The 23,064-nt window shown below is 38.6% G+C and overlaps 1 protein-coding gene across 2 annotated transcripts in view; it reads left to right on the top strand.

The window, feature by feature from the left end:
* ARHGAP15 (Rho GTPase activating protein 15) overlaps positions 1-23,064 on the top strand; it is a 606,459-nt gene that overhangs the window by 362,489 nt on the left and 220,906 nt on the right. For both annotated transcript variants that reach the window (XM_046657907.1, XM_046657908.1), the window contains exon 10: positions 15,000-15,098. In XM_046657907.1, coding sequence (XP_046513863.1) covers positions 15,000-15,098 — 99 coding nt within the window. The remainder of the gene's footprint in view (positions 1-14,999; positions 15,099-23,064) is intronic.

Here is a 23,064-nt window from a genome sequence, read left to right on the forward strand (position 1 = left end):
ACTCCATCATCATTTGCACCATCTCATACATTCATTCTCTGAACAGTAAAATATTGTGTTTACATCTTTTGTGATTCCGCATTTCAAATGCACTGGGGCCTTGAGCATGTTACAATTTTTCTGTCTTAAAAAAATTAATTAGCATAGCTGAACTTCAATATTATGTAAAGAATTTGACAGGACCTCACTTAATGTTTTTTAGAAACAATTAACATGTCACAAGAGGATGTGAGAGCCCATTTTGGTTATAAATCTGTTTATATAATTACCAGTTAAAGAAGTCAAACATTTTAGGGGAGAAAAAGGCAAGGTTAGGCACTCTCTTCATCAAAAACTGAGTTCCCAATGATGTCAGATATCTCATATTCTCTACCATAACTTTCCTTTATTCATGTACGCACTTGCATGCATGCCCCTTTAATCAGAAAGATCACAGATTTATAGTATGAATGAATAATCTTGAAGAAAAGTAACATTGTTAGAAATATACTATTAATCACACATGAGGAGAGACAATCACATCTGTGTGTGAGGTTATGCTCAACTCAAGATGCTACAGTAATATGGAGAAAGTGTTCCAAGGGTGGCTCTGCAATATAGGAATGTAAGTATTCCACATGAGACTGTACAGTGCCACGTACCAGAACACTACATTGCTAGATATGCCCATCTCATGCTGTAGCATGGAGGACAGAATGGGAAGCAGAAGCCCTGGCCAGGCAGCCGTAGCCTCAGAAGGGACTGATGGGCAGGAAGTGGATAGTGGGAAAAGAGGACCCGCAACCTTAGTTCAGGTCCAGAAGGTGGAGAATAAATAGCCCACTGGAGAAAGGTGAGGAATTCTGGAGATGGTAGTAAATACTTTTGGGTAAAGTTTTCGTGGAAAGTACTTCCCTGTGATAACTCAAAGCTATCCATTCCTGCAATCAGTCATTATAGTAGGAAAACCACCAAAAGCCCAGAGGAAGCTTTCTGTCTCCCAGATGCAATTCTCTCAGTCAAGAGTCTGAGAAACTGCTATGGATATGTGTATGTTGAGCTTCATTTTCACACACCGAGACGGATCATAGACGTTCGCCTGAGATCTGCTAGAAGGAGTCTGTGTTAATCAATTTGGCACTCCATCTGGAGGCTGAGTGGTCTAGGCAGCCTCTGCCAGAGAAGGGTCCCAGACTGTTCCCCCATTATCACAGCCTAGAATCCCGGACTCCAAGACTATCCAACAAGAAATGCAGGTCATTCTTGGGAAAGAGATACTTGAACACAAAACTATGCTTAGTTTTACATGATGTTTGAATGTATAAAGAATGCTAGAAATAATTAAATATGTGAAAGATGGCTTTCCTCATTGGGTCTATGTACGTATAGTGTGAAGTGATAAGGCGGTGGTGACAAACTCTTCCCATGCTATTTGAAAGAGCTATTTAGGAAAACAATGTAATGCAGTCATTAAGCCATAAAGATCACCAAATTTCAAAAGTATCAAAGTAGATTTGAAATCTAGTCTGGGCTGTGCTAGTTACTTGCTTCGTGAATTTGGGCAAGGTAATGAAATTTTCTGTCCTAACACTTTTCAGACAATACCTCTTAGGATTGTTGATACTATATAAAGAACAATTAGAATAGCAAATAATAGTTACTAATTCTTATACTCCTAATTCTACTCTTCCTTTTGAATGGCATACTGCACTTGCTCCTTCTCCTGAATGCAGAATAGGTATTTTGAAAACTGCAAAAGAGATAAATTATAGTGAGATTTTGCGACATTGCATTCACGAAGCCAGGATTTTGAGTGCTCTATGAGCCTCGCACAGTGCTGTATCTTTCCATACACCATCCAATAACAAGGATGAAGAACCGTGTTTGTATTTCTTTATGCTTTGATTGTTATTCATACTGCCCACTCATATATATTCTTTAAATCACTATCTTCTGAGAGGATGCAAAGTTGCATAAAGCAGAGTCTCCCGAGAAATGAGTAGGGGAGACAAAAGTACAAAAAATATGGCATAATATATCAAATGTCAAATGCTTTAGGGGGCATTCAGGTCACAGATTTAGGGAAATTACAAGAGGGAAAACGTGTGGGAAAGTTTAGTGTTTCCTTCATTCTATGGTCTTTAAACTGAGTCTTGACTTAGAGCATTTGGACGTGTACAGAAATCGGTAAGCCATTCATGGTGCACAGCTGTAGGAAAGCATGGGGAACATGGCATGGTGAAATGTAGAGGGTTTGATGAGAAGTGTCTGGGAGGTATTTTGCACAGTGCCAGGCTAAGGAGTTTGTACTTTATTTTATAGGCAATTTATTTTTATTTATTGGGCAAACATTTATTGAGGACCTACCATGTGGCAAGCAATGGGCTGGATACTGGGCCCACAAAGATGTGTAAGATGTAATTTATTCCTTCAAAATTAGTGACTCTAGGGGGCAGCCCGGTGGCACAGTGGTTAAGTTCGCAAGTTCTGCTTCGGTGGCCCAGAGTTTGCCAGTTCAGATCCCAGGTGTGGACCCATGCACTGCTGTCGAGCCATGCTGTGGTGGGTGGCCTACATATAAAGTATAGGAAGATGGGCAAGGATGTTAGCTCAGGGCCAATCTTCCTCAGCAAAAAGGGGAGGATTGGTGGCAGATGTTAGCTCAGAGCTCATCTTCCTCAAAAACAAAAAAAAAAAATTAGTCACTCTAGCACCGCTTAGCAAGAAATATTCTGCATCAAAAAAATCATGTCCATACCCTGCAAACTTGGCTCTACTTTAGAAGACCAAAGGAAAGATATATTAGAAAGCTATGTTATTGAATTAACAGTTTTTTATCTAGTTTTACTTAATTCCTGTATAGCTTCAGTGAGCCACGCCCCAGCAGCCTTGCAGATGTGAATGAAGTAACACTGACATTAAGTCACAAATATCACAAGTCATGACTCTCACGTGTATAACCATAGCTGCTCAGGCTTTCTCTGTCTCCAAGGTCTCCCTGCTTATTTCTGGGAGCACCTGGAGTGTATTGCATATGATGAGGACTGCCCTCCTCATTTTCTTCTCCATTGATTCTTCTTCTTTGACACCCCATTGCCTATAAACTACTCCAAGGGAGGCACCTCACCATGGCCATGCAGCCAACAGCTTCAGAGAGATGGCTGCTGCACTGCCTAGGTACTGTCCACGAGCTTTGAAACCTGTGAAACCTTCCAGGTGCCAAGCAATTCTCCAATCCCTCTGGTTCCCCTGCATTTCTGGATCCTCTCTGTCTCTAGGGCAAAGAGGAAGACTGCTCTCTTCTCCCCAGCCGCCTCCATGTTGCACCTGTTCTGGGGGTGGCCTGAATCAATAGCTCTTAAGGGCTTTGAATCTCACAAAGTGATAAGGTAGCTTCTCTCCACTCTGTCTGAGGCTGTTTCCTCAACAGAAGTCAGATCTAGCCCCTGGGACTTAGCTGGGATACATGTACCATTTTGCCATCTCTCAGAATTCCCATTGACCTCCACAAGTTCAAAATTCCTCTTTAATCACTGTCTTTTTACCAACTAATATCAACACTTGCAATTAGACATCTGGGTGGCAAACATCATTTTGCAATTCAGTAGGCAGACCTGACTTGTATACTCCAATCCTGTTAGCTGGAAAAGTAATACAAATGAAGAGTATATAGTAAACCCAGGAAATGTGCAAGAGGCAAAGTGTGTATCACAGTGAGATATCTATTTATTCAATTCCATGGGCAGCTTCAGGATAGGACAAGGTGTTTTAGAAATGTTATTGCATAGTCACTTTCTAGAGTAAGGGCTGGAAAGAGAAACATACACTGTATTTGACTGGAAGCCCAAAAGAGACAAAATGTTTTCGGAAATGTGTGCATCATGGCCTACTAATTTGGACTCATAACCCCTTCTCTCCAATTACATTCCTGGAAATGTTTTTCAATTTCTTTGCATAGAATAACCAGCAGACCACATGGTTCAGAACAGCCCCGAGGGGGCTGGCAGACCTGCGCAGAGCTTATACCACACCTCCACAGAGCGAGCCAATGCTGCACAGAACCACATGATTCCCAGGCTCTTAATATGGTTTATTATAAAATCCTTTACCTGCCTCAAAGCACTTTTCATCAAAGCCACTTTTAAGCTGAGGCTGAGGACCAAAGAATGCCTTTAACAGAATCCTGAAATAGCTTTTAACCCGAGGCTGAGAAGAGAAAGTGCTTTTAACCTAAAGTGCTTTCCTCTTAGGTACTTCAGTGTGTACCTAGCACTCAGCATTAGTGGCTCTGAGAACACCCTTAAGACTCAAATGAAAGAGACTCCATTACAGATATTCAAACCTGTTATATTAATATATTACAAGTAATATTTGAAATCATTAAGCAGTTTTACTCCAACTAAATTTGAATCTTTTCTTATTGAACTATGCATTCATGCAAATAAATTGAAGTCTTACCACCTGGGATTCTAACAAATCTATGCTGATATTAGGAACAGTACAGTGTTCTTTCCGAGATTTTGCTTAAATCCGGAGTGAGTCAAAATTTCCACACCTTCTCTATCTTAAAAAATCTTTCAACTTTTATCAATTCCTGAACGACATTTCCAGTTTTAATTCTTATTTGTTGAGCTAAAAAGGTAGATTAAATCATTTAGAATTAATTCAATCATCTGCATAAATTTTATGTATCAATTCTTCTCCTTCGACTTGTCACTCAAACAGAGGTAAAAGTACTGATTTCATAGTAGTTTTAACCCCCAGTATAGTTCCTACTGAGTAAAGTAAGTAGACTGTCTAATCGATAATAGTTTTGACTTCAGAGTAATGACAGTAAGTTATGTGATTGAGCAATTGAATTCCATGGACACTTCCTATTTTTAAGAATATAAAATGTACACATATGGGACAAGGTAACAAAATTTACTGTCTTTGAATTATATTCCCTTCTTCCTTTGCTAGTCCCCTCTGTAATTCCAATGAAAGGAAGACAAATGAAAAGCAGAAAATATTGTCAACACAAAATGTAAATGATCAGTCTTTGCTAAACAAAATTTGGCCTTCTTAATCATCCAAAATGCACTAAAGTACGCTAAACTGAAATATATTTTCTGCATACTCAAGTGATCATGGCACAATCTTTAGATAGAGATCACTTTCTTTTATAAATTGTTTTCTCTTATTCATTCATTCCTTCATTCATTCATTTATGTATTCATTTGGCAACCAGAAGGGAATGTAATAGAATGCAATAGAAATGTAAGTGGAAGAAATTCCATTTGTCTTGTTCTACCGTGTAGTTTCCTTCACCTTGAGTATTCTTTTCCACATCCTTCACCTAGTAAACTTCTATTCATTTTTGCTCTTCCAGCTCAAAGTTACCAACTCCATGAAGCCATCCCTGTCTTCTTCATTAGTCCTCTCTTCTCTTATCTCCAAAGTATAATTTCATTACTTGATTATTTTGATATCTTCCAACTGGACTGTGAGCTGTATCTGGTAGACTAGAGACCATCTTACTCACCTCTACTTCCAGGCAAGTTGTTGCCTGGAAAGGGGTAGGAAGGAAAGCAGGACATGAAGTCCTTCAGTGATTTTAGAACCCCTAATGATTTACAATTTTTTGTTCCTTCTTGTGGAAACTCTCATGTCACTGGGTGCTCCTTTGCTTGAGCCGACTCCTCTTGCCAGCCTCACAATGTTGGGCCCCTCCTATGTCAAGTCCTTGGACTTCTCTCCTCTTTTCATCCTGCTTCTCAGACTACTAGGCACTATTCAAATATTCCAAGGTCGAAATGGTCCAGTCTCATGGCTTCAAATTCCATCTGTTGGCTTTCCAAACTTAAAACTTCAGCTTCAAACTCCAGACTCTGGAAACTCCAGACCCTGGAAGCTCCAGACCTGCATATTCAAATGCCTATTTGACATCTCCTTGGATTTTTGGCAGACATCTTACATTTACCTAGAGCAACCCTTGGTTCCCCACTCTCACATTCTCTTCCTCAGGAAATACCACTGCCGTTTCCCAACTGGAGTCACCCTCCGTTCTGCTCCGTCTCTTCTGCTCTCATCAGCAAATTCCACCTTAAAAATATATTCTAGAGCCAGCCCTGATGGCCTCGTGGTTAAAGTTTGGCACGCTCCACTTCGGCTGCCTGGGTTCAGTTCCCAGGCATGCAACCACACCACTTGTCTAAATTCAACCACTTTTAGTCCCTTCCACTGTTACCTCCCTTATCTAAGCACTATCATCCCTCCTTGAAATATGTCACCAGCCCCCAACTGGCCTCTCTGTTTCTTTCTTTCTTTCTTTTTTTTTTTTTTTGGTGAGGAAGATTCACCCTGAGCTAACATCTGTTGCCAATCTTCCTCTTTTTTTGCTTGCGGAAGATTAACCCTAAGCTAGCATCTGTGCCAATCTTCCTCTATTTTGCATGTGGGATACCTCCACAGCACGGCTGATGAGTGGAGTAGGTCGGCTCCTGGGATCCAAACTCCTGAACCCAGGCTGCCAAAGCAGAGTGTGCAGCCACTCAGCCAAGGGCAGGCCCCTCTGCTTCTTTTCTTGACCCTCTTAAATATAGTTTCCACATGGCAACTAGAAGATTCATTTAAAAACATAAATCACATTATGTCACTCCTCTGCTCAATAATCTCCAATTACTTAGAATAAAATCATACTTAGAATAATATCTAATGTCTCTCCTTCCACCTATAGATTCCTACCTGCTTTGGCCCCCAGCCTACCTTTTCAGTTTCATCCTCAACCATACTTGCTATTTGTCACTTCACTCCAGCCACACAGGCCTCCTGATGCTCCTCTAACACACCCCACTGAATGCCACAGCCTTCTGCACTTGCTGCTCCTCTGATTGAATGCTCTCCCTATGCATTGGCATGGCTCACGCCTTCACTTCTTTTGGCTTCTTTTCACTTCTCTGCTCAACGCCATTGCCTCAAGATGTCTTCCCTGACAACACCTCCCACTAGCGCTCCGTCTCCCTGCCTTGCTTTATTTTCTCACAGCACCTATCACCATCTGACATTATATTATATATTAATGTGTCTATGTGTTTGCTTTCCCCATTTACATAGGCTATGTGAAGACAGAGAGTGTTGTATTCATTATTCCATCCCCAGAAGGCATTGAAAATACTCAGGGATAGATAGATTAAATGGATGTATAAAAATGCATGAAATATTCACTTGGTCAAACCATTCTCTATATTGTTGTGATTCTGTGCACATATGTGTGTGGGGGAGTGTGTGTGTATGTGTTTTTATTTGTATGTTGTGCTGCTTTGGGTAAGCAGAGAGAGGGAGAAATATACGACAAAGTTGCTGCCTAGAGTCGACAAGTATAGAAAAATTTTATACTCGTTGTTCCATTTGGGTTAATAAACTCTTCATTTAAGACAGAAATTTCTTCCTGGCTGATAAAGTCACCAAACTGTCCATTGCATTAAATGGACCAAAACTGAGTTGGGATCTAGTTCCATGAGAGTTTACAAGCTAAAAGAAGGGACCAAAGGGTACTTCATAGAAATATTATTTGTGGTTGAGGGTGAAATTGTGAAAAGTGGAGACCCCTGGAGGCTTGAAAAGGGAAGAAGGAAAAAAAATGGAAAGGGCTGGGGAAGAACTCAACCATTCTGTCTTGATGGCAGTTGGCCTGTTCTGGAAATTCATCTTTGGGCTGCTCTTGTCAAAGGTTGCTCCCGCTGCCGGAGACTGTCCAACTTAAGTCGGAAGCTGCAGACCACAGACTACCCTTGTTTGGGGAGATCTTTTCCACAGGCTGGAGGCAAATCTCCTCCAGGCCAGTCTTTCCAGAGTAGATACTATCATTATCCCCCAGGGACTTTAAAATCTGTTAGGTTAGATGAGATACAAAAATATGAGTAAACATGTGGGGGGAAACTATACACAGAAGTGTATATATTTAGAACTCCTATTTATTTAGATTCCAAACTACTTAAAAGTTAAAATAATTAAGCTTTTCCTGTACTTGCCTCTTAGGAGAAAAAAAATCACAAGTACACAAGGCAACAAGAAAGATTTACTTCCAGTATATGTTAGCGATTCAGCAGAGAATCAGCCCAATTTTTGATATCTGTATACCAACAAGCAGTAGCTGATATTTTTCATCAAATCCCTGAGGCATCATAAGATAACGCAGTACCTTCTGAAGCACTTAAGATAGACGAAATTCAGTAGCCTTTGAGCATTAGGTGTATTTTTCTGCATCGTAATTCAAAGACATAAGCCATTGGTAAACTACAGTACTTAATTACATCACCCATCTCTCCAAAAATTCTCTGTAAAGCTGTGGGAAAGTTGCATGATGGAGGCTCATAGGGTGAATATTTTAAAGGAGAAGAAGAAAAGGTGGTGAGGATGAAGTGGAGAAAATATAAAAGAGTAGAAACAGGACTCCTTGATAGGCAATCTAAAAGTTTTGGTCTGGAAATATACTCTCAAAAGGAAAACCAACTGTCGCTTACAGTTTACGATGGAAAGATAAATTCAGTTCAGTTGCTGAAATTACCCATATTGAGAATATTACTTGTGTCCTCCAGTGTCCTCTGCCCCTCCCTTATAGCAACCTATTGGGAAATGATCTGCCCATATGTGTGGCATTCTGGAGGGAGAATTTCAAGTGAATACTACCTACAATGGCAGCTGCAAAGGCTATATTTTTTTCTAATCCTGACTCATTTTTTTTAGCATAATCTCAGCCGATGAGGCCCTCGACAGGAACTTCAAATCTTGAGCAGTTGATGAATAGGAGTCATTATGACAGTGCTGGTGGTGGGGGTGGCGATGAAATTAGCATCGTGACCCAGCTCTCAGAGTTCCAAGACACTTGTTGTATTCCCTGCTTCTTTTTTCATGGATCTCCTAAGCAACTTCGCTTTTAAATATCTCCAAGGCTCATCTCCCAGCCTCCAGTAGTTTCTTTGAGTAACTAACAAATTACTATGAGTTCCCAGTAAATTCTCTGAGTTCTCTCCCACTCCCATCCCTCACTATCATTCAAATAAATTTTTCTTTGCTTAAGATAGCCACAGTGGGTTTTTCTTCTATTGCAGCCAAAAACCTTAACCAATATACCTTATGACCAAAATAATTATCTGATATGTGTCTGTGTGTGTGCGTGGCTGAGCAGGTCACTTTGTGGTTATTGTTTTCTGTACTGGTCTATATTCTTTGCTACAGTAAGTGAACTACACTAGGTGATTTGTTTTTCCTTTTTAAAATTTATTAGAGTAGCTTCAATGGTCCTCTGTCCTGAAAGCAGAATAACATCATTTTGAAAAGCATGTGGAGACTGTCTCCCTGGGTAAATGATGATAACACCGTCACATTATTTGAACATTTAACTGCCTCTATTGAGTAGTTTTCCTCGTAGTTTTGATTCATTTGGAATCTAACTGACAAAGATCCCATTACTGGGTGTTCGTTCTATAATTTGTCAAAAAATATATAGCAGAGATGAGAGAGAATGAAGCTAATTTGTAATCTGGGAGACTTAACCTGGTTATGCTGATGAACTAACTAAATCGGTCAAAAGTTTGAGAGCTTAAAGATTAAAAACCACCAGTCCCTAGTTAAACTCTAATTCATTATGTAAACAACATGATTTATAAGTGCAGTCATGTGGAAGGTCTATTTGTTTTTCTCACCAAAAGATGCTTTCAAAGAAAAATTGCAGAAAATGGATTTTCTCCAACCAATGTGTTGCCTGCCACCCCTGGTATGAGTGCTGAAGCAGTAGAACGAAGATATAATGATCACACTAGCCAAGGCCATAGGCATTTGCAGAATATTCCAAAAATATTGGCATTCCTAGCAAGAGGTGTTTTCTAAATACAAAAAGATGTTAAGAGAGGAAGAAAGGATTACTAGTGAGCCCACAGATGGGAATATAGGTGGGGAGTCGGGAGCTCAGGGTTCTGGGACTGCTCCCTTTTTGGAATACCATAAGGAAAGGGAAAGCGCAAATAATCCTTACTGTTATGCCAGGACAACAGGTGTGGAAGTTTAGGGGGCAAAAGCTAGTTCATTAATGCTTGCCAAGAAAACAGAATACCTTCTCTCCCCATCCCCCTTTCCTTACACTACTTTAAGATAGAAGGTTCTGGGGTTCAAACACATCTCTATCATTGAATGGTCCTCCTTGGTGTACCAAATTCTGCACTGTATCAGATTTACAGATGGGTGGCAATCCTCCAACAGCCCTAAAATTTGCCAATGACATTTTAGCTAAATCTCTATGATTTACTTTCTTTGAATATCACTTTTTACTTTGCAAAGTCATTTCATGTGCATCCTCATCCTCTCTAAGTTATGTAATTCACCATTTTATGTTGAAAGTTAATATTGTAGTCAAGATTCTTTCAGTTGTAATTGATAAAAACTTGCCCAACTGCAAAAGTAAGAATAGAATTTATTGGACTACTTAATTGAAAAGTTCAAGGGACAAGGATAGCTTCAAGCATGACAGGATCTAGGGGCACAAAATGCTATCAAATCTTTATCTCCTCTGTTGTTCAGCTCTGTTTTCCACTCTGTTGGCTTAATTCTCCAGTATATCTTTCCAGAAGGTGGCAACATAACTTCTGGAAGCTCAGACTCATATCCTCATAGTTTACCAACTCCTATAGAAACAGGGTTCTTCTTGCCCAGCAGCACTAGAAAAAGCCTCAGGATTTGCTTGACTAGTTCCACTTAGGCTACGTGTTCTTGGCTGAACCAATTACTGTGGTCAGGGAGATGAAATGCGTGTTTATCCCTGAAGCTGGAGGTGATGGAGTCAGCTCTACTCAAAACAAATGGCAGCAAAAAGAGAATCGTATCATTTCCAAAGGAAAATCAGGGTACTCATACAAGAGGATAGGAAAATAGTTACAGGGCCAGCAAAACCAATAGACATCCACCATACTGTTCCTAACCAGTGTCATCTGTAACAGTGGATCTCATTGAGCTATTCTGCCAAGTCTGGCCTTTTCTACTGTGATTTTAAGCCTTCTCTTGAAACCTTCTGGACAAGGTAATGTCCATGTTCTAGTCGAGTTTATTTGTTTGCATTAGGCAGAAATTCGTTCTAATTTCTAATGCACCCCGTGGCAAGGATATATGGTGCCTGGAGTCAGTCATCAGAGAGTGAGGAGCTGAGGTGTATCTGCTTCATTCACCTCTCTGCAAATTAGTTCCTGTGCCAACTCACCCATTGCACATGGCCATCTCCCCAAATAGCTGCCTCCTGGCCCTCAATGTCTAATTCAGATCCCTGGAGCTAGCCACCTCAATCTTTAGTATCCCAATTCTACATTTTTTTGGAAGAAGACTTGTACTGGTCCAGCTTGGGCCACATAACCACCTGTGATATAATCAGGCTCACGTGGAGGGCTAGGTCCTTACCTTATCAGCCATGCCTTCTTGGGTGAGTACACCCAGTTTAAAGAGAAGTAGAAGTGAGAAGAAAATTTTTGGCTTTTCTGGCAACTAACAGAAGCAAACATCTCCCTTCTTTCTAATGAAGTTCAATACATTTCGGCCCTTTTCTCACCAGGGTGCTCCTGGCAGTCAGGGAGGGATGGTTTTCCCTGTGAGGGATTGCCTGCACTTGCCTGGACCACCCAGTAAGTGGCAGTAATGCACCTCCCCCACCTCTAGCCTTGTAACAACTGAAAATAGCCAGTAGTGCCCCTCACCCGCTCCAGAGCATTATGACAATTGAAAATGCCCTGCAGTTGAAATTCTCTCTATCCACCCCAACTCAAAATCCTTCTCATCTTCTCTTATAATTAATTAATCCCCACCACTAAACTTTTACAGAAGAGTCTATTTGCTGTCTCTACTCCTCACCTTCTCTTCAAATCTTGACCACAAACATCTGCTTTTCAATTTTATTCTTGTGTTTGATTCCCTCTCCTCCATCTTCCCCAAACACCCTTTTGTCCCCGCCTCTTACCTCATCAATTTAAGTCTTACTTATCCTCAGGGATTCAGTTCTTCTCTGGGAAGTCTTCCTTGGGCACTCAAGTTTGGTCTGGTGTCCCACCAGGAGCTCCCATTGCATTGGTGCTTCCCCAGTTATAGCATTTTTCATGATGAACTGTTCTTACCTGATTACTTATATGTTGCCCCCACTGGAGGAGGACTGTTCAGAGTGTAGGGACTGAGTCTTGGTTAATGTATTACCAGTGCCTTTCCTAGTTCCTGCTACAGAGCAGACACTCAGGATTTTCTTTTACAAATAACTTAATGAATGAAAAAGTAAATGTCCTAGAATGCCTTTATCTCTATCTTCCTGTATCTACCTATCAAAAGAAAAAAAGCTCTCTCCAGATTTGAACATCCACTTCGTTCAGGATAAATCTATTTTTCTTAAACGCCCTCCATCTTGTAAACTTCTCTCTCTCTGTCTCACACACACACACACACAAACACACACACACGTGCACCACATCTGCACTAAATGTCACAAAAAGACCTATGCTATAGGACATCTTTCTTAGTACTCAGTACCTTTTAGGACACCTGCTATGTTCTTTTTTGCATATTATTTGAATACTTCTGTTAACCCTTACAAGATTATAAACTTCTTGGCTTCTTTTTTACAGTCTAATATGCCTACCTCATTGCTATAAAGATAGAAGATAATAAATATTTGTGAAATTGATTTGAATTATAATTTCTACTAAAAGGTTTGTACTTTATGGCAATTCTTCCTGACTATAATCTCTAGTCAGTTAAACTTATTTGACCTGAAGTTCTGAGTTCTTTTTCTTAAATAATATTTTATGTTATTCTTTCTTATAGTGGTGACTGTTTTTGAACAAATCTTTGTACCTTGATGAAGTAGTCAAAGAGAATAGTCATGATTATTTCCCACTTCTCTACACTATTTTGATGTGTTTTGAGCTTATTTTCTTTCTGTCTCTTGGATCGAAGTACACATTTCCATATTGGAGTACGTTATTATTGGTGTTTTAGCCTTAATTACTTCCCCCCCGGCTAAATAGTCCCCAATTCAAGCCATCACCTTTTATAAGAAATGGTTGAAAATTGTGACTTCCTTGAGGTCTGACCACACTCTATTTTGACTACCCCTTTATAATAATATATCACTGGGCATTCTATTATGCTGCATTTTATGTTTTTCTCCTCAATTCTGTTACAAATATTTGTTTTAATTTATAGACGACCTCCACTGATGATTAAGATGATGTCTTACAGTCAATCATTCAATAAATTTTTATTGAACTTCTTGTATATGTCAAACATTGTACAGTTACTGGGGACCCGACCATAAAGGAAATAGATATAGTTTTTACTCTCCTGGGTTTTGCACTCTAAGTAAAAGAAGGAACAAACCAGTAAACACCTCAGTCTAATGAGTCAGGTGGAGATAAGTGCTCTAGGGAAAGTAAGGCAGGCAAGCTGACTGAGGAGTTCCTAATGGCAGTGGTCGCCATTTTTTTTTAAAGGTGGGTAGGGAAGGTGACCCACCAGAAGGTGACCATTGATTAAAGACCTAGGGTAACAGAGTTCTGTGTAGAAGATATAATAAGTGCAAAGTCCCTGAGGCAGAAGTGTGCTTGGTGTGGACAAGAATCAGCAATGTTGACACAGTGGCTGCAGGCAAGTAATGAGGGGGAGAGAAGAGGGAGAGGCAAACGAAATCAATGAACTGGTGGAAGGTCAGGTCGCGTACTGCCTTGAAAGTTGTGATAGGGAATTGGATTTCATTCTGAGCAAGATGCGAAGCCCTTGAACCTACTAAATATTTGTTTCGTTATCAGTAATAAACATCTATGCTGCTTTAAAAAGTTCTGGAAATGGATGGTGCTGATGGTTGCACAATAATGTGCATGTACTTAATGCCACTGAACTGTGCACATCAACATGGTTAAAGTGGTAAATTTTATTTCATGTATATTTTATCACAATAAAAAGAAAATCCACAGGTGAATCCTACGGGCTGTAAGCACTGGTGACCGTAAGAACACACAGGTGATGCAGCCACTCAGAATCTGCTTCAAGAAAACACATTCCATATATTATAAATGTAAATACAGTGCAAGGTAGCATAAATCATGTTCCAAATAAGGGGGCTAGGCTAGGATTTCACAGAGTGTGTCTCACAAACAGTAGTCTGGAGAAATGCACTTTGAAATGAGAGGATCTTCTCTCAAAAGCTTGGAAAATAGTGCATCCTCCAGCCCCTCCTGGAGATTCCCAGTGTACACTGGCATGTCACGGGCCCTAAAAATAAATACACAGGAAAGAAACCTGTTGAACTTTGTTTAACTCAGCATTGCTAAACCATTTTGATCACAGGCCCTTTCCCCTAATTGCCTAATAACAACCTGAGGAACTGGTATTCCAAAGAACCTACGTTACAGGAGACGCAAAGCTGAGACAGGGAGGAAAGAGTTTGTGGAGAAAGTGCAGTCTGAGCTGAGCCCTAAGGGAAAGGGGATACTTAGATTAGAGAAGAGGAACGGCATTTGAGGCAGAAGAAATGTTAAGAAATTCACTTCCGAGTAAGTCTCCTGGAACTTGCCTCTTCAAACACCATTGAGCCACAGAATGAATCTTCTAAATATACTGATAAAATCATAATTTTGATGATTATTGATGAATTTCTTCTAAAACACTCCGGACGCCAATTTGCTAAGATTACTTATTTTATAGAAGTTTTCTTAATTCCTTGTCCTTTTTTTTTATAGACAGCAAAGTTAAGCCCAGAGAGACTATAACTTACTCAGTCATCCCTACCTAATCAATGGCAGAGTGTTAGTTTTCTTTCTCTGGGGCCAGAGTCCTGTTCCATAAAGGAGGGAGCTATGGTCTTTGTGTGTCTGCAATAGACACTTTGGAATTAAAGCAAAAAATTGATTCCTATGCAAGATGCAGATTTCAGCATGCAGTGGATACGGAAACAGAATCAAATTAAAGAACAACGCAAGCTTGGATTTTAATGAAGCTCATCTTTGTTTCTTTTGCAGATCAAATTTTTGGCTCTCATCTGCACACAGTGTGTGAACGTGAAAATTCCACAGTTCCACGGTTTGTAAAGCAATGCATTGAAGCTGTCGAAAAAAGAGGTGGGTAACTGAATATGCAGCAATTTCCCCCATTACTGCACCCCCTAAACAACCAATGCTCAAGTTAACAGCATCACTTGAGTTGTCTGGGAAGCCATGCAATTAAAACTTGACTTTTGTTAATCGGTTAAGAGGATCAAGTTTCTTATTAACTTCAGTTTGTTTTTACAATAGGGACATCGGTAATTCCCACTACTGTTCTTTTTTTTTTTTTTTTAATATTTTGTCTGTCTGCCATGTTGTTGATTCAATTGCAAACTTCTTGTTTTCAAGCCAGTGATAAAACATTCATAAAATATCAGCACTCACAGTGTTAGAACCCTCCTAACATTCATGCTGGGAGATGTTGTGCCAGAACAGTTTTTGGTAAGCCCCCAACATTACCCAAGTGAAGCAAATAGCATTCCTACTTGCAAACAGGGATATTCCATCTTCCCCATGTTTCTGTTCAGTACAGAATCCAGCCAACTGGTTTTCCTGGGACAATTAACAGATACACCTCTGGTGTGAAGATGACCTTTGATTCCTGTATTTCAACATTCTGTTTTCCATCTAAAATTATTTCATTTTACTGAGGGGAACAAAACAAAACCCAATTGACTCATCATTTCTATGCTAGTCTATCTTTGGGGTGTTTTTCCTTCAAACTATGACTTTATTCATTCAAGGTCATTTTCCCTGGAAGGTACATATAGTAGATGCAGAATCTCAAAAAACGTATTGTACAAAAATGTGAAGCTTCATCACCATCTGTTACAAGTTTACAACATATTCCCAGGATCTAGGGGGATATATATCATGTAAAAGATAGAGATGTTTTCAGAAAAAGAATTGGTGAGTCTATTCCCATTTTCAGCTCCCAGTTTCTTAAAACAATAGAACCAAGGGGAAAAAATCTTTACCAAGTTATCTGCTAGGAAAAAGCCATTTTAATTCTCTCAATGTTACCTGGCTTTATTATAGAAGCATAATAAAAATGGTCTGCAATTTCCAACTCCTGGAAATTCATACTTTAATTATACTGTAAGGACAGCCCTGGGATCCTGTTATTCCCATATCGGTAGGGAATGAGAGAATAACAAGAAGGCGACGAGTGGGTAGGGAAGGTCGATGAAGATAGTGGCTTTGGGGGAAAGCATATCAACGCAGCAGACAGAAGAGCTGAGAGTTCGGAGAAAGAAGGGAAAACAGTAAAAACAGAATGAACATGAGGAGAGGTATCTGTAAGGAGAGAAGTCAACTGGAGTTTAGAGAGAAATGTGTTTTTATTGCATGTTGTCATCTCATTTAGTTTTATAAGTACATATTTTAGGAATAAGTATTATTTAATAAGTACTTAAAGCCAAAAATGGATCACTGAGAACGTTACAATGTTATTATTGCCAATAGCTAAATTATCGTCATTTTCAGAAAATCTTCCTTCACTTAGAAATACTCAGTTCTGATGGTGTGAGCACTGTATGTTAGAGCTAAAATCCAAATAGGACTTTGGGAGAAGCTGTCCATAATAAGATGTGTGCACATATGAAACACGGATCTGTAGCTCTCTATTTTGTACACACCCCAGACAAGATGAAAACTGCTAGATACAGCCTTGTGGAGTACAGATACCTTAAGACTATAAAGGAGAAAACATCTATAAATAGAAACTATATCTTTTGTTCATTGCATTTTGTTGGTGATTTTTAATAAAATAAGGCAGTATTTTTTGCTGACAGGAGCAATCGTATTTGGCATTATATTTTATTTTTCCAATGTTTACTCCCAAAATGAATCTGTAAATCCAGCACTAGACAGGCGCTAATCACATATATGATTATTAAAATAATTCCTAAGCATTTTAATGAAACTCAAAGACTACAGTTCCACAAAGCAACTGATAATTCACAGCACTTTGGCAGTGTCAGCTCAAAGGAACTCTATGGAAATGTTCTATAAAAATTCAGAGGCACAAGGCAAACCTTTCACATCATCGCAAGATTTATGAGTGTGTACTTTTGATTATATTTTTCTATGATCATTTTGTTGGATTAATATTCTTACATTTGTATGCCAATTCTATTTACTCAAAGTGTTGTTTTTACTAAATTCTGGCATAAAGCACCTTAGGAAAGAAATAATTTATGTGATTCTAAATCCACTGTTTATGCAGGCTTCTGATGACATTTTATGCTGGGGTTGGTGTTGGGAAGTAGCCTATAAAGGTGCCAAGTCTCTCAGCACGGCTGGGACTCGGCATATCTAGAGCCCTCGTTCTAATGGCCAGCTCCTCTTCCAGCCAAGATGCTCAACTGCAGAGTCATGGGAAATGCTTACAGATCAGTTATGGGAAAGGCACATTTAATGAAAACTGTGTGTTTACTCTCACAGTCTTAGGGAAATGGCCTCAATACTCAGTACAGCAGCACATTGGCTGTTATAAAAAAGATTTGTTTCCTTTCTCTCTTATTTTCTTAAGACTATTTCCCTCTGCCTTAAAAAAATCATTTATAAACCATAGCTATATTTTTTACAATGCTTCTTACATGCTTGATTCCAAATGAAACAATGTCAGGAAGGCAAATCTCACCATTTATTAATTCATTCATCTATTCATCCATCCACCCATCCATCCATTCATTCATTCATTCATTCGGTTATTTGCCCTGGCAGAACTAATTTGCTCATGCTCTTGTAGTCTCCCCAGGGAAATTCCACCCACACAAGATGCATTCTTCATTCATCCCTGGTAAGGTGGTATTAGTTACATTTTAAATTTTGCATCTCTTGGACATGCCTAGAAGAAAATCTGTTAGTGTGCCGAACGTAAACCAATTTAGTGAATAACCTGTTTAATATGTTTCCTTATCTTGATTTGGTTTCCTTTATTCCTCTAAACCACCAGAACATTCTTCTCCTTACCAACTATTACAACTAGATTAAAGTTATTTCTGTGGCTTCAGATATTGTCTGCTCAGCCTAGAAAATACACACAAAACTTGGAGAGAAAACTGCAAAGGAGCATATTAGTCTTTAAAGCTCTTCCAAGTGGTTCGTTCTCCCTTGTCTTTACACTTGCAGACCATGTATGTGAGCTATTGTAAGTAGCCAATGGAAACTCAACTTATGTTTCCTCTTCCAAAGCAATCTGCGAAAGTATGGAATCATTGTTCAGCTAAGCTCAATACATGTGGTAAAGTGACCAAAAGCATGAGATCATCTGGCACTTTGTTTTGAGGTCTCGGGGAACAAGCATGTAGCGGGAATCACTGTGACATACTGGTGGTATGTAGATCTAAACAGTGAGAAGTCCGTTTTGCACTGCTTTATAGAATACTTTGTGTAGTTTATGATGACCTCAAAAGTGTGCAGAAACTGCTTACTTAAAAATAGGGCCACTTGTATTTCTTAGAGACAAGGGCCTAGAAGATTTGAGCTAAACAAAGCATAGAGCCTAAACTGATGTAATTCGTATGCAGACCTTAGTCCATAGTTCTTTTTATCAGAACATGTAACTGAGTGACTTCTCTTTGTGAACGTCCATTATTTCGAAAGAGCTGTACACAGTACCTGACGCATTGTAAGCACACAATAAATTTTGATTGAACAAAGTAACAGACACTAAGTGTTTGTTGCATTTGTGCGACAGGTAACTATTTAGTGCCGACTATGTGTCATTCTCCGTACTACCCGCTGAGACTAGAAGGAATATAATACATTAGACAAAAGTAGGCACACAAAAAGCCCAAACTGTGACAAGTGCTATGAAAGTAAAGAACAGATAATGGAAAAGAGAATACCCATTGCAATAATAATTTTTTTAAAAGTAGGGGAAGTTTGTCTGCTTAAAAATGACACAGCATGGAGTGGGGGAAATGGGGAGATGTTGGTGAAAGGGCAGAAAGTTGCAATTACATAGGATAAATGAATCTAAATATCTAATGTCCGGCTTGATGACTATAGTTAAAATACTATATTGAATACTGGAAATATGCTAAGAGAATAGATTTCAGGCACTCGCGTCAGCACAAAAAAGTTGGTAGTTATGTGAGGAGATGATATGTTCATTATCTTGACTATAGTAATCACATCAAATCATCATGTTCTATTCCTTAAACAATACAATTTTTCAGTAAACATTTTTTAAAATGAAGTAATAAACACCCAATAATGAACACCTACTTGCGTGGTTTTAGCCTCCTGTTAAGACTAGGATAAGTTTAATTTGGCCTTATTTCCCAGGTTATCTTCTCGACACATTGTAACAATACAATATAAGGAGTCACTTGGTGTGAAATATCCAAAAAGACATCCCTTAAATGGTAAACAAATCCTTTTTCTACCCTACAATACCAACCACTGCAGAAGACTTCTTTTATATAGTAGTGGAGTTAACTAAATGAATGAACATATTTCTACCCTAAACATATTTTTATGCATCCAATATACTTTTGTTCATAAGAAAACAGGACTGGTTTAAAAAAAATTTATTTTCATTTGGATTGGCGTTCATCATTTAGAATAGGGTTTAACGACACATTCTTCCTCCATGAGTCCCAGTTCTGTTAATATGCCCCCAAACTATTTAACAACATTAAAAGGATACTTAGAGATCTGTTGCACAACCGTGTAAATGTCCCTAACGCTTCTAAACTGTACACTTAAAAATGGTTAAGATAGTAAATTGTATATGTTTTTATAGAAATCACAACTAAAAATAAATGATACCAGGTCTTCCAAATTTGATGATTCCAGCTATCAGCTACTTTGTAGAATGCCTCAGCAGATGCTAGTCAACAAGTTTGTCCTCTCTTTCTTTTTTCTGGAACACAGAATTCTATGACAAGAATGATACACAAAGTTACATATTTGACTCGGTGCCTAAAAGCCACCCTGGAATCCATAACCTTCCTTAAAGATTTAAGAAAGACCTTTAGTCTACTTCTGAGAAGGTCCTTAGCCTCGAAAACTTTATCTCTCAACTTGACTTCTTAGCAGCTGTTATATTTTTTTGCTGTCGCTTGTTTGACAGGATCCAGTTATAGGTTCCGATGTCTGTTTAAAGAAACAAGGAGGCTGTTGGCTTTAAAATTCCCTCATTGCTTGTGTGATCAGCATTTTCCCAGGCTTTTCTACATAGTTTGCCAAGCAAAGGGACTGACCTTTTGTAGCAAACACTTTTTCATTTCAAAATGCTCACTTTGATTTTTGTCCCATTTTATGCTCATTCCAAACTGTTTACAACCCACTAAAAATGACTGTGAATTATATGTTTGTGTAATGGATTCCTTTTGTGGTTGGAATGGAATGTTTACTTTGAACAATTAGTTATCTTTGGGTAGATTATAGCAACTTGGAAACAGAATGGCTAAAATTATTATTATACCTTAACTGTTTCTTTTTGGTAATTCTTCTGCTGTTACATGAAGTTTGAGGGAATGTCACATTAACAAGCCTGTGACATTCTAAATGAAATCTATCTCTCTAATTGTGTGAATGTTTACTTGGACATATTTTTTAATATCGTAAGGAGGCGTGGTTATACACCTACTCAGGAATATACTTACCTGACATAAAAATTTATAACATGGAATTTGCATAAATATGTGGATATTTACTAGATATGTTGTATTTGTATAATAGGTAAGGCTTGCACGTGGATGTATTTATTATATAAATAAAAGGTATGATGGTAGTATAGCTGTTGTGATAAGACACACCATGCATTATCCTTGCTAATAGTTTTCCTGATGCTCAACTCAGTGCACTCGTTTGCCTCTTGACATCCCACCAAGTGTTCGCTTGCAAAAATAAAACTTTACGTAGTCTTTTCCCATTGCCGGAGAACCAGGCCCCTAAAGTACAGATCATATTGCCTTTACTAGACAAGCTCTGCTCCCAGTTCTGCTAATTTTGTACTGTTCATTCTTTCCCACTTTGGGATAATGTATTATAGTTGGATCCAGGCACGCACTAAAGCCTGATACTTCCATGAAGAATGTGCAATTTGTACTGTTTAGTTTGTGACGAGATTCTTGAAAACTTTTATGATTCTATCTTGTTCCAGAGAGACTTCTGCTTGCTAGTTTTATAAGCAGTGAGTGAAAAAAAAAAAGTAACAAAAACAAAACAAACTGATAAAAATTACATGCTCAAAAAAAGTTAAGAGTTTAAGATAAGCGCTTTTTCTTTTTCCCCAGAGAATATTTGTGGACAGAGCAAAAATGTTTCTGAGGGCACTGACCTATGTGTTGCTTGTTTTTTTTTTTTTTAAGTGCTTGCTTTTCTTGCCTAAAGTTAGGCATCTGTATGCGTTTACAATAGAGATGATCCTCAAAGAAGCTCCATGAAAGTTTGTAGCGGATTTTCCTTAGTTTTTACTTCTGAGTTAAAATTAAGCCCAGTTCAGTGTTTTGGTGTTTTGTTTTGTTTTAATGCAACCCAACGACAGCCACCTTCCTGACAGCATAGTGTTGTGCTGGGTCCAAGTTGGAATTGGCTCTTTGGGGTAGTCATGCTGGGGCCTCTGTGTCTGTAAGAAAGCCACACTCAGGGCTGGAGGGAAAGACAAAATCAAAAACGAGTAAACAGGAAACAGCCAGCAAGAGTATAAAAGAGAAACTGGGAAAAGACAACACAAAGAAATCAGAGATGACAAGGTGGAGAGAGGAAAAAAAGCTGTTTTTACAATTAAGAAAACAAATGTGGATAAAAGGGCACGCCTGTGAGGTCTGTAATGAAGAGAAGGCAGGCTGATGAACCCAGTTACCATATCTGCCATAGTTACCTGATACCTGCTTCTCTGTTCTGGAAAAAGTTACGCTTGCTCAAGAAAACACGTGTAAGTTAAATCTTGCCATGAACAGCGAACTTACATTGAATGAGCACAAGTTCTGTGAATAGTCTTGGTTAGTAACGAATTCACTGTTCTTAATAGTGACATTTAATAGAGTTTATCTACATCTAGCAATAAACAACAGTCATTATCAAAAAGAGAGCTTAAACATAACAGAAGTTAATGTAGGAATAAATGTGCAGTTCAATAACCAGAAAGGCTATCTAACATATCCAGCAATGTGGCTCTGGTCAAATCAGTCAGCGGATATTCCCACACTTTCCAGTCCAGAATGCATAAGAATAAATAATATCTCTTCCCAGATAAAGCCTGAGTCTAATGTCCAACCTCCACTCCCACTCCCATCCCCATTCTAAAGTTTAGGTTCTTAACATACTTTTCCCTTGGAGTCACTTGGAAGGAAACAGAGCCAAAATTAATACCCTAGGAAATTAGCCACTTATTGTGGATGGAGAATTTAAATAAAGCAACACCTCAACATGTTGAGATGCAATACTCTAATATATCCTATAGCAGTGTCATTTATATGATGGGAGTTCTGGGTCTGGGAGTTCTTCCATTATATTGCCCCTATATTCAGAAGTTGATAGTTCAACCATAAAAATAATCTTGGCTGAAAGTTGGCAGGATGTTTTAGCCTGGAAGCAAATGTTTACAAAATTTGAAAAAAAAAAATCACATGCATTTGGAAAGCTTTCAGGTTTTCAAAAAAGGAGAGCAAAATAATAATAATAACAAGGCAGTGAGAGATTTTCAGATATTTGTTGCCCTGGGATTCAAAAATGGATTTGTAGTTTTAAAATAGAAATTTTTTTATTCTTATTGCATAATGTGAACCACTTGGTTAAAAAAAATAAATTATCAAAACTTTCACAAGAATGTCACTCCATTTTGTGAAGTAATCTGTTGTGCACTGGTTGAACAAGAATCTGTACAATATGTTATTTATATTTTTATATATTTTGTTATATTTTATAGGTATTTACCTAGAGCTTAAAAATTTATGACAATTAAGAAGTGTTAAATTAATTCAGGAAGCTATGAATGAGAGCAAAATATTATACTTTTTGTGTGTTTTCTAATGAATAACATTCGCTTTTAAAATATGTGGAAAAAATAGTCTTTTCAAAG

The sequence above is a fragment of the Equus quagga genome, chromosome 4 (genome assembly GCF_021613505.1).
Source record: "Equus quagga isolate Etosha38 chromosome 4, UCLA_HA_Equagga_1.0, whole genome shotgun sequence".
NCBI lineage: Eukaryota > Metazoa > Chordata > Mammalia > Perissodactyla > Equidae > Equus > Equus quagga.